This window comes from Chlamydotis macqueenii, chromosome 3 (assembly GCF_036417535.1).
Source record: "Chlamydotis macqueenii isolate bChlMac1 chromosome 3, bChlMac1.mat, whole genome shotgun sequence".
Classification (NCBI taxonomy): Eukaryota; Metazoa; Chordata; class Aves; order Otidiformes; family Otididae; genus Chlamydotis; species Chlamydotis macqueenii.
This window is the reverse complement of record NC_141558.1, coordinates 96,042,487-96,055,531: the sequence shown is the minus strand read 5'-3', so window position 1 is coordinate 96,055,531 and position 13,045 is coordinate 96,042,487. Positions and strand designations below refer to the sequence as shown.

Sequence of the window (13,045 nt, the reverse complement as noted above, 5' to 3'; positions counted from 1 at the left end):
TGTTCTAAGGAGTGATTCGCTTAGCGATGATAAGGTGGAGATTTCAGAAAGACAAACAAAAGCAAAGAATAGTCATCATTTTGAAGCAGAAAAAACAGCGTACTCACATAGCTCCTGGAACAAAACAAACCAACCAAACAAAACCCAAAAAAACCCACCCTCACAAAACATATTCCAGTTGTTCCAAGGAAGAAAAGATTGTTTTACAGGGCCCTAAAAAGCTCAAACCTGCCACTGAAGATGAAGGAGAAGCCATGATTGCCATGGCCAAAACAGAGGTCTGAAGAGAAAATTGTGATTGTAGCCATTCAGCATGCACATAACCTCATTTGTCCGTGTACATATGTATGAGAACATCAGATTTCCTTTAATGTCATTTAGTCAAAATCCCATTTTGAGGGGGAGGCGGGGAAATAAAAAAAAAAAAGGAATGAAACCAGTCTCTCCGTAGGAGACAATAATCGTGAACTTAATACCAGTACCAAGCAATATTTGCCACAAAACTGCAACTATTTGAACAACCCAAGCAGCAGCTGATGAAACAAGGCAGCAGCAGATGTCCATGCACACTGTACAAGAGACAGAGCAATACTGTAACTGCTCCAGAAACCAAAGTACCACCAGAAAGCTTATCAGGAGGATTTGAAAGCATTTCCAGTTACAACTACAGACTAAAGAATACCCTCACCCCAACTCCCACGGAATGGGAACACAAACCTTCAGAAGTAGGAAATTAATGAATTAAAATGCAAAAATATTTGTTAATAAAGTCAAACCATTGAAATATTTAGGTCATACAAATGTTGCTTATCGTTAGTTACAAAAGACATTGTGAAATTGTTAAAAGGCTAAAAATACTGCAAGTGTTCAAAAATACACATATGGCAGGTAATTTTCAGTCAATATAAAGATTTAACACCAGCAAGCCCATATAAGTAGATCAACAAACAGATGTCAATAGATGAACTAGCACATGCTATTATACCCCTAAAGGAACTGCAGTATCATGCAAACTGCTTTCAGTCCACAAACTCTGGCACTAAACACAGCATTGTCACAAAGCCCAGGTGAAAACTATGAGACAGGGTGTGATCTGGAGCATTAGATCTGCCTCCTAGGATCCCTGTTTTGCAGCACACCTAACCTTATCCCAGTACACTTCTCCTGACACTCCATGCTGGCTCACACAGCAGGTGATATGGCAAATGCAAGATTATTTTTTTCAGGGGTTATTCTAAAACTTGAGGAAGCAAGATTATTTCAATTATTGGTTCAATTAAGTCATTACAGTTAATTGAAACACTAGCAGAAATAAACTCCAGTGTAATTGACGCTTCAAATTCAGCAATTAACTTCTATTTTTGTTTTCCTCCTTTTTCCCCTCTTCCTCATCCTAGAGCATTATTTAACCTCTACTTCACATAATACAGAGCTGGAAGATGTCAAGTCGCTTTCATACTCTGCGTTTCTCAATCACAGCTGTATTAAGATGTCCTTAAGTTTTAAGGCAGGGAGGCCATTAAGACCTGAACTTATGCTGTGACAGTAGAATCTCGCCTTTAATTAAACAAAATAACAGAACACCAAAAATTCACCAGTATTTGTCTTCCCTCTGAAGTTGCAAGAAAACCTAAAAGCTCCAAGGACGTCTGTCTACACACAGAAAATCTGAATAAATGCACAGTTATGGTCCATCATTCTGAGGGAAAGGGAAAGGCACTAACTTGATTTGAATCACATCTGAGAGTAGTACAGGACACTCCAACCACAGAAGCATGTACTCTGTAATCAGTGTTTTCCTCTGCTGCCATGGAGAAGATAAATGAAAAGACCTCATGTTATTGCTTCTAATCATTCAGACAAGTTGGTTTTTTGCTTGTTTTGGGGTGGTTTTTTTTGTGTTTTTGTTTGTTTGTTTGTTTTAAAGTATTTTGCAACATTCCTCGGAAGGATGGTTCAGAAGTCTGGCTCAATAGTACAGCCCTTTTCATTTTTATAGCACTGGTTCACACTCAGCTCGAAAACATCTAGTATTTCATTAATGTTTAAGGGCTCACCCACACACGAGTCTCAGTGACAGCTACTGTGGTTAATAACCTCCAAAGTGACCATAAGCTACGTAAAATGTGATGACAGAACTACTTTCCCATATCAAAGACATCTCCCTTCCACTCAACGTGATGCACGCACAGGGCCGGTACATTTACAGTGCTACTCTATACGCTTTATTATTGTGTCATTAGCAGCTTCTTGCTGTGTCAAAATCAATCCTGATGTGTGTGCATGTATCAGTGCATTTTCTATAGTAAGAAAAAAATTAAATCAATTAGACTTTCTGAAAATATGACTACACGAAAAATTCCTTCCCAATACAAAAGCAGCTGGAATATATAAATAGAACACACATCACAAATAACAGCATAGAAATATGTTCCTATAAATGAAACTACTTAAGTATGCTTCTTAAAAATGTTGGGGTTTTTTTTTGCATACATACCAACAGTCTATGATCCAGAGCAGATGTTCACACCAACTGTGCAATGAACACCAATGCACTTTTCTCCCTTCTCCCAAGCCAATCAATTCCACATAAATGTAAATCAGATTGGAGAAAGCTATCTCAATACATAGTTCTCAATGCTAATCCAGAGGCTAGAAGATATGCCTTCTGTACCAAATCACCTTCACTCCAAAGCATTTTAAACTTCCTGCTACTGTTTTAGATTCGCCACCACAAAGCTTTGATACATCATTTTAACAGACAAGGAACTGAAGAAAACATTGCCTCTAACAATCTGTTATCTCGCGTATGTGAAATGGAGCTTCTGACTATTACACAATCCCATTGTAAACTGCTTTCAGAAAATCCCCATCAAGTGTTTCCAGAAAATTGAACTTGTACAAATAGAAGTCATCACACCAGCACAGGCACAGCAGGCAGCCACCCTAGCCTACAAGGGTGTTAAAACCTAGTAAAACCTTTCACATGAAACAATGCCCATCTTAACCTGGTTCTCAGCTACTGCTTTTATTACTCCTGGTTCCCTCCTACTGTTTCTAGGAAAGGGAAATGCTATTACTGCATGTAACAATGTATATAACAGCTCTAAGATTAAGATTTTTCCCTTTCATGTGAATGAATGGTTTAACTTCATTCAAGATTATTAGCGAAAGAGGTTTAGCATTTTCTCCTATTGTTACTGTCAAAACATGACAGTACCAATTCCCAGAAAACCATACCATGAAGACCTAAACTGGCAGTATGAGACAACCAGAAGTGTTTACGTTTCTGAAGTATTCTTTAAGAATATTTGTTCATGCATTCCTCGAAGGAAATTTTTAAAAGTATGTAATTTTCAAGAAAAAAAAATTATATACATATATATATATATATATATATATCCAAGAAGTTTCATAAGACCAGTAAGAACTACTTGCGAGTACCAAAAACGACACTTTGGTGAGAAAGGATAGGGTAAGGATCCAGAGATGGCAGCCCCTCCTGGTGTTAGGGTTAAGGCACACCTCAGCCAAAAGAAGGAAAACACAAGAACAAAGCCTTTGCAATCTTCTGTACTGTAACTGGATTACTTCACAGAATTCTGCCTGGTCACCTCAAAAATCCAAGTACTACCAATATGCAAGTGTCAGGAAAGCAAAAATTATTATCTAGCTCCTGAGCACTTTATAGCTTCTGAGCACTTTATCTTTCAGTTCTGTATAAAGTTCTTGATAGTGGCCTGTCCTGGGTGTTTTAGAGAAAAGTGTTAAAAAAACCAACCAACCAACCAAAAACAAAAAAACCAAACAAACAAAAACCAAAATAAAACCAAAATGAAACAACAACAACAACAAAAAAAAACCAACAACAAAAAAACCCCAACCAAAACAAAAAGACCCATTGTTGAATTAATTGAGTTGAATCAATTATTGGGGATGGGGGGAGGGGGGAAATCTTACTAATGTTGGTCAACTTACAGTTTGTAAACTGAAGTATAGGTTAATTGTATCTACTACGGAATTTTTAAAGACGCAGTTTGTATTTTATCAGGTTATATTAAAAACCTCCCGCCTTTTAAAAACTCCGCTAGGCTCCTGGCCTCAGTATTTCGGGAACACACTCAACTGTCTACATGGTCCATTGTGTAGAAAAGCCCCTTAGATTTCAATTCGTTGGCTTTGATCAAGTCTTCGAACAGTTACAACAGGCAATGTTAGATGCTACAAAGGAAAATTGCACCACCTATGCAATGCTATATCTGAAGACCATTACTTCCACAACATAAAGTTAGCAGGAACCTCAAAGTAAGGAGGATTTTAAACCTTCTTGTTTATTCATTGACTGAGTACTTTTTTGTATGTTAGGGAAAAGGATGCATTTACAAAGCCATTTTTGTAAAGATCTCTCTGGGACAGACCAATGGGAAATAACACATTAGTGGCCTTTTTTCACTGTTTTTATGACTAGAAGTTGCACAAAACTTATCTAGCATATGCATCTTCCACTAGCCACAAAAAGACAAGACAAGCACGTATAGAATAAGCAGAAAGCTGCCTTTGAATCTCTGTTCTCGGTGTTCACAGACACAGGCGCTCTGGGGAAGAAAGGAAGAGAACCACATTCAGCCTTTTTTCCGCTTCAGCGTATTGTTAAAGTCTGTGCAGAAGGGATCACAGGATTCAAGTGGCAGCAATCTCAAAGAATTGAGACACACGGGATTGGACAGAAAAACAAAACTTCTGGAAAATAAACAACCCTGGCTTCCAGTAGTACTTCTTGAGATCTAGAAGCTGGGAAGTAGATTCAGTCCACCCAAAAGAAATTCGGCAAGAAGAAACCTGTCTTCTTGGTTTCCTGTGTTTATACACAAATAGTGTATAAACAAAAGTCCTACAGACATAAATTCAAACAGCAAACTCTACAAGTTTACCATATATAATATTAGGTTTCATTTGTTTGGCTACTTGTTTAGGACTGTGAAAGACAGATGGGCCATAGCTTAAAAACAGTTCCAGGAGTACATTTAAAATACATTGACAAAAATTCAGTCCAAAGTGATCTATTTTTACTACATTTTGAGCATTTTTTGTGTGTGTGATTAGTTCTCTACCTACAAAAATGCATTTTTCATTTTGTATTTCAGGTCAAAGAACTCAAACCACAGCATTTCCCCCTCTGTATAACCTTCGCCACTCCTAACTCATGAAGCTGGAGACAGGGAAAGTATAACGTCTAGTACAGTGTCCTCAGCAGCATACCAGGCTCACAAAACTCCTTTATGCTAACGTATAAATGCATGCTTCTGTATAAATGCTAAAAACATTGTTTAGCATTTAAGATGACAAGTGAGATTTTAAAAAACTCTTTAAAGCTGATACAATTGCATTTTGTACTTGCTATCAATCTCTGCGGGAAGAAAGGAAAAGTAATCACGATAACAGCACTACTGCTTACAAACACTTATAGACTGTTAACTGCTACAAATGTTTCATTTTTGTAAGTTTAAATTATTCCTTGAAACATATCCCCAGCAATGCCCACATCACTGCCTACATCTATTTTTAGAGCTAGGCTTTCTTTTCTAAGCAACTTGTTACAATCTTTCATGAATCACAATAGCAAAATACTAGTTAGAAGAGTTTTCATTGGATGAGTAAAGACAAGCAGAGAGAGCAGAACTCATTCCATTACAATTAGATGAACTGGGGAAAATTAAGAGAAAGTAGTACTTTCTACAGGTTTTTGTTGTTTTCACAAATAAAAAAACCTATGAAAACTCATAACATTTTTAAATGTCATAAATAACCCAAACGGACGTGAACCATGATTTTTTTTTAAAAAAAAAACAAACAAAAAACAAACCCACACAAAAACCAACACAATCAAGGAATACTGAAAAGCAAATGCAGCTCATAAATTTATGTACCATTTAGTATAGCAGCATCCTAAGTTTCAAGCCACTGTATTTTCCAAGTATATATATAAACATAAAGTAATGTCACAACACACACACATACAAAAATACAACTTAGGGAATTTTAGAAACTGCTATTCTCTCAGCAGTGCAAAGTTTCCCATCTATTTAGCTATATATTTTGAAAGTAGCATTGTAAAATCAATCTTTAATAATTCTGAAAATCTAGCAAACCTGTTACAGTACAACTCATTCAGTTCACCTTAAAAATTGCAAATGTAACAAATGCCAGCAATTGACCTTTTAGAAAAAGAAAAATTCACATACGATACAAATGAAATCATACCCACAAAGAAAAGGCTCTTCTAACTGAGTTCAGGTAAACTTGATTTTTCTGTATTCTGCATTTCTGAGTTACAGAAATTGCCAACGTAATCACACTGAAAATGTTTAGGAAGACAAAAACATTTTACAGATGGGTCCTTCCAGAATCTGTTATATGGAAATCAAAACCCTTAAGGTAAAAAAACTACTACCAATGAATCAGAAATCAATACACTGAACTACATCATTCTGTCACAACTCTTAATGGGTCAGAAAAAGCATTAAGAGTTAATGATATTTAGACAGAAGATTAAGATTAAGCTGATCTAAATAGCAAAGATTGCTGGAATGAACAAGGGAATTAGTGGTCAGGCAACAGCTGGTATTAGGTAAAAAAAAAAAAAAAAATCCCTTATATACAGATTGCTGTGACAGTATAAGGAGGTGTCATTATCTGCCTTCCCTCTTTTAATAGCTTCTCCCTTAAGCATCTGCTATTGTTTTTTTTGTTGAAGACAAGATACCATATTAAAAGATACCTTCAATCTGACCTGTAATGACTATTTTTGTGTTCTTATCACTTGAAATCAGACTGCATGAGGGTCTTAATTGCAAGAATATAAACTGTTAACATACTAGGGATTAGCGAGGACTATATTCTGTTTTAAACATCAGGGTTTTTTTTTCCGTGGCTGCCAAAAACACTCCACAAACTTGTGGAGTGTTGTTTTTATTTTGTTTTGGGTTGGTTTTTCTTTCAGTGAAAGAGGAAAAGCTGCCCATTCCATAAAGGAAATGAGAGATCATCTGCACACACCCATTGATTACATTGCCTTGAGCACCCCTATTACTTCAGTCTCCTATTTCCAAAACTCCTATCTGAAGGAATGCATAAGACACTCCGGCCAGTATCATGCCTACTCAACGGCAAAGCTGTTACTGAGTGATGCAAGGTACTTCCATCTTTTCCCATGTTACCCATAACAAACCACTGTCCAACGGCACAAGCTGCAAACCACAAGTCTGTGATATACTTGTACGAAAATTCAGTAGACAAATACTACTGGCAACGACTGCAGTATTTTTGTCTTAAATCAAACCTATGCTTTATAAAGCCTTTTCTCACTCAGCTTATAAATATCTAGGCCTGACTCTGTAAAAACTGAGGCTGCCTTTTTTTTTTTTTTTAAAATTAGAGCCACAAACTTCAATGGCCTTAACCATAAAAAGTTGGGAACACACAGGTCTCTGGAAGATAGGAGTCTAATTCCCGACAAGAATGTCTGATGTGAAGTTCCAATTACGAGAGTAAATTTTAACGAACACAAATCAGATGCCTTAGCTCATTATAAACAGTGTAACTTACCCTGATTTTTCTTTTTCTTCAGCATCTGCATTTACAGTAGGATTTTCCATTTCTTTAATCTTCTCCTCCTCTTTATCTTCTGGTTTGGTTTCATCTTCAGTTTTGATTACACTTAAGTCCTTTTCTTGATCAGGCTGAGTACACGCAGAATCTGGCAAATTTTTTTTGTTTCCCTAGCATAATAAAACCTTTAGTTAACTTAAAAGGTGAAATAAAAATACTGAAGATTTAAGAAAAGACAGACAAAACACTGCAGTTACAGGAGAAAAAAATCTGGAGTCTAGGGCTTGTTCTAAAATTACAGCACCTCTGCCTTTTTTTTCTTCTTAAAATCCCAAGCTAAACGTAACAGATTTCAAAGTTGCAGCCAGCGTCCTAGCTAGTTTTGTCACAATGATATAGGCAAGCTGCTCTTAGACCTGAACTGCAAAGCAATCCCCAAGAAGAACAATTCACAGGGTATGTTTTCACTTAGGATGCAGACATATCAGTACCGTGCCACCTGGACAGACCAGAGCTGGCTGCAACTTGCATACAGAAGAATGACAGCTGTATTGCACACTGACTCGAGGAGCTACACTGCTTCCAGAGCAAACTGCTAAGCCTGCACAGCACAGCACTTCAGCTTACTGCCCTGGACTTCCTTTGCTAAAACCACTGAGTCAACACTGGATTTTGAAGAGCTATAAACATTTGTCTCTCTGGGCCACTGAACTATGTTAGACTTCTGTGTAGATCATACGGCCCAGGTCTTTGTAGAGCTTCACTGGTTTCACTGGAGCGGAGAAGTAAAAGCAAGACTTACGAGTACTTAAAAGCACAGCTAAACGCAAAATAAAAGAATCAGCACTGTAGTTAGCTGTGAGCATGCATTATGCAGATCAGGATAAAGCTGCACACTAATTAGTCTCCATTTGACCTGGGAGGTCCTCAAACAAGTGGAATGTTGCAGCTGCTTCCTAACCAGTCAGACATTTTGACATCATGATCCCCTAAAACAGGCACCTAGGGATAAATATGGCTCAAATGTGTTGTTCTGAATTAGGTTTACAGCACATTTTTGCCTTGTTTAAAATCCATTATGGAGATTTCAATCTTGACATCATGAGTTCATGTTTATCAACACAACACCTGCCTTTATAAACAGGACATAATATGAACATTAAAATATTTTACCAGAACAGAGGGTTTATCATTTTCTTTACTTTCATTATCATTCTCAGCTAACTTTTTTTCTTCTTGTTGTACTACTGCTACTTCCTCCTGCTTGTGCTCCTCCTTATCCACTTTTATTTCTTTTACATCCTGCTCTGGTTCTTCACGCATCTTCAATTCTTTTTCACAGTCTTTACAAGGCTTGCTCGTGACTTTCTCTGGCAATGCCATTTGAAATTCAATGTTAGCTGATGTACAATACTCTTCAAAACCATAGAGATATCTAAAAGAAAAAATTGCTTGCGATAAGCAAGTTTGTTTCAAGAAAGAACATGCTACCTAGCAGAAGCTAAACATGAACAGTACGTTTAAAGCCCCAAAAACTGTATTACAACCAAAAAGTTATGAATTTTATATATATTATCACTGCCACAGGATCACTTCAGTTTATTCTAGTGCTGTTTTAGGACAAACTTCATAGTCTTATTACTTACTTTTTGTATGCACATTTAACATTATATCCTGCAGCTGAATTCAATACAGGGATTCCAAGATCTTGATAAACTTGCTTCCACACTGCTCCACTTTCAATCTGTTAAAGAAATGAAGTCATAGTTTTTGAATTAACTCACTAACACAAAAAAAGACTAAGTCAACAAAGTTTACAACTTTGGAAAATAACTATAAGTGATTTCCTCTCATCCCTAAAACTACTATTTATTACACACACAGTATTTTGCTGTAATGCAAGCTGCAGTCTAATGTAACTACTTTAAGTAATTTTGCATTTCAGTAAGCCACAGCAGACTTTCCTCTCCAGGTGGTAATAAAACAAAGGAAAAAAATACAAAGATCAGAAAAGTCAGTACATCATTTTTATTTTCTATTTAAAGTCATTCTTAATTATCAGAGTTAAAATTTTAATTAAATTGGAAAGAAAAAATGCATTCAAAGCACTAACAATACTCAGCCCTAGCAGTACTGCACCAGATACACTGGCTACCTGTCTTTATGTCCTTAATATGTCCTTTGGTGTCAAAATTTTGTGACAGTGTGATATGCTCATTTCTAACCATCTGTGAAGGTAAAGCAGATGTATTGCAATACCCAAGTACGAGATCCTCTCTTGTATATCAGAAAGGTGTCACTGCACAAACATACCTCCTGAACTGACAGGCTAAATTTATGGGAAGCAGTTGAAAGCAATACCGGAATCTGCTTGGCCATGAATTCTATGTGCTTCAAGAACAGTCTTGCTGATCTCAGCCAGAATGTTCTTCTATATACTGCCCAGAATAGACAGGAATTAAGAGTCTCACATCAGACCTTAAACTAGATTACTTGTCTTTGAGATTTTATTGAGCAGTGACTCTCTTCAATTTCTGAGGCAACAACTTCAATCAGACAAACATTTCTTGAACTATCACAAAAACACACATGCTAGCTGATTTTATGCAGCAGTAATTAAACATGCTGAGTAGATGTGTAATTTATTTAGAATATAATTAGCTTCTGGTTCCTGTTAAAGTATTTTTCAGAACTACAGGGTGTCTTACATAGCTGTAGTAATCGATTTTCATGTCTAAAGCTCCTGTATAAGACTCCTCTTCATCTCTACTTAAACAAAAATAAACAGCATCCTCAGATTTTATGGCTCCGGAATACTCATCATACTAATACTCACATTATCAAATCCTCCAAGCTTGTGTACAAGTCTGAATAATTTGAAGAGATTCAAATTTCTGTATCCTAACACAGGTCGTTTGTTAATAGGAGTTCCTATGAACAAAGACAGTTATTACAGTGTTCTGAAGAGTTTTGTTTTGGTTTTTTTTTCAGAAAAACATGAAATCCACATCACTACTACACTACCACACTATTAAATAAAGTATTGTGAACTTCTCCCTCTGACCATCTTATGCATCTGGTACTTTCTCTTCACAAAACTAAACAAACTCAAGAGTCTTAACCCATTTTTCCTACAGTTCAGTAATATAATTTAATTCATACATACGTGTTCTTCCATTGCTGAACATGCGCAAGTGATGCAACTTTTCTTGCTATCTATACTATACATATTTTTATTTTGCCTGCTGAAACAATTACATCTAAAAATATCAGCACAGTCCTCTCATTACAATTAAAAAAAAAACCAACAAAAATAATACCAAAAAACCCCCTAGGAACAAATCCCACAATGCTTCAAAGAGCTGAAACTTTCTACGCTACTGTACTAGCAGTAGCTACCACATTGTCGTCTCTTTTAAACAGTTCCTCATCTCATTTTCACATGTAATTAAAAATATAGTAATTTAACTAATTATAATACTAATTTAAATACAAACACTTTCACCCCTGCCTTCACAGACACAGTACTTTTCTTGCCATGTATAAATTTCTGGTAAATATTTAACATAATAAATGGCATTTGCCTTTAAAAATATTTCAATCTACCTTACTGGTAATGCTCATGCATTTAAGTGACCAGGATTCACACAAGAAAATTAGCACAAAGGAAATGCTTTTTTTTTTGTAAGATCCTAAAAACTGGGGGTGGGTAAATTTTATTTAAGTATTTTAAAGATATCGAACCAAGCATATACATTAATATGATTGAGGATATTACATGTTTCATTACACATACTATAAGTGCACAGTAGAAAATGCACTAGGATATATGAGGAGCTATCCACTTATTTCTGAAAGCAGGAATAAGTGACTGTATTTTAGGAGAAGAGTCAATTCACAGACTTATCTTCTAAATAGCAGGCAAGTCAGAAGTGATAAATACAGTCTCACTGTTTCCAGAATTGAACTGCAAAGCACTACTACTTTACAGACTCAATTCTTATACATCTATCTTCAGCTTCTACAAGTCAAAGATTAAAACGCCTACCTCTGTCTTCCATGAACTTGTATAATTGCTGAAGAAAATTCTCTCGTTCTTCAGGAAACGGCTCAATTTCCTCCTGTTAAAAGTAAAGCATACAACAGAATTACCACCATTTTGAGTTACAGTCCTTCATTAAGAAACATACGGCAGTGATAATTTACATTCAAACGTTCAAGTTTGTTTTACTGTCGTCAGCAACAGGATACCATACAAAAAGACATATGCTCTCAGTGCTATGCCACATGGAAGCAAGTTTTATAAAATACAAACAGTTTTTCAAAATACATAAAACAATAACTGTAAAGACATGTTGAAACTGATTTTTTGATTGACCACTGAAGTATCCTAAGTGATATCACAAATCAACGTGTATTCTCAATTTTGTCCATTTACACAGAAGGTCTGGAACACACCACTATTAACGATCAAGAGATGACATCAGAAATCTCAGGTCTATTTCTACTGCAGTTAAGCGACTCGTTGATGCCTGGATACACTATGTCACTTTCAGGGATGAAGTAAAAGAGAAAATGGTGCCTGCACTTTCTTCGGAGTTCTAGCCAAGGAACTGGCAAACCACAGCCCATGGCACTGCATGTATACTGCCATGGTGTACCAGTTGAATGTGTGGTGAGGAGGATCAATCCCAGCACTGAAATAACAACGAATATTTTGGACGTTCAGTTCACTGTACTAATAAACCTGTGTACCAGATTTACTTAGATTAATAAACAGTGGAGTTTCATAATAAAGCACAACGGCTTATTTTATAACACCTCATAATTTCCTTAGGAAATGGAACTTGCCACAACCAGTAGCAAGAAGATACTAATGTAACCAGAATTCTTAGAAATTCTGACGACTAAGCTACTTCAAAACAATATGCCAAATGTAAGTTGATTAATTTTATGCATACCCTTTAATACTACCTGTAAAGTTTCCAAAAATAACTAAAAGAAGTTATTAAGTAACTACAAAATAAATTCTTTTTCTTTAGTGAACTTTCATTCCATGTTTATATTTTCCATTCTTCAACAGTCTGCTTGTACTAAATACTAAAGCTTCACCTACCCCGAGGCAAGAGGACAAGATGTATTGTATTTAAAACTATAGCAAGACAGTCAAGAAATCAAGAGAAACAGAATATCATTACTGAACACAACTGAAAAAAAAAAACAACCAAAACCACACAAAAAACCCAAAGCTCAAAAAACCTCACATCTGCTTAAGCTATTTAATAAAGAGATGGATGGTTGAAAATAAGATCAAGAAAGGCTATAACTTTTACTATTATTTTTTCCTTATTCTGTATTTCCTCCTCTCCATTACATGCACTTAGAGGACATATCAGAGCAAAAAGGCAAAAAAAATTAAGAACCAGTATTCATAACA

The 13,045-nt window shown here is 36.0% G+C and overlaps 1 protein-coding gene across 2 annotated transcripts in view; it reads right to left on the bottom strand.

The window, feature by feature from the left end:
* Positions 1 to 13,045, bottom strand: part of ARID4B (AT-rich interaction domain 4B) — an 89,989-nt gene that overhangs the window by 23,652 nt on the left and 53,292 nt on the right. For both annotated transcript variants that reach the window (XM_086743636.1, XM_086743637.1), the window contains exons 12-16: positions 11,657 to 11,729; positions 10,445 to 10,539; positions 9,255 to 9,352; positions 8,782 to 9,043; positions 7,606 to 7,778 (exon numbers count right to left, since the gene is read on the bottom strand). In XM_086743636.1, the coding sequence (XP_086599762.1) occupies positions 7,606 to 7,778; positions 8,782 to 9,043; positions 9,255 to 9,352; positions 10,445 to 10,539; positions 11,657 to 11,729 (701 nt within the window). The remainder of the gene's footprint in view (positions 1 to 7,605; positions 7,779 to 8,781; positions 9,044 to 9,254; positions 9,353 to 10,444; positions 10,540 to 11,656; positions 11,730 to 13,045) is intronic.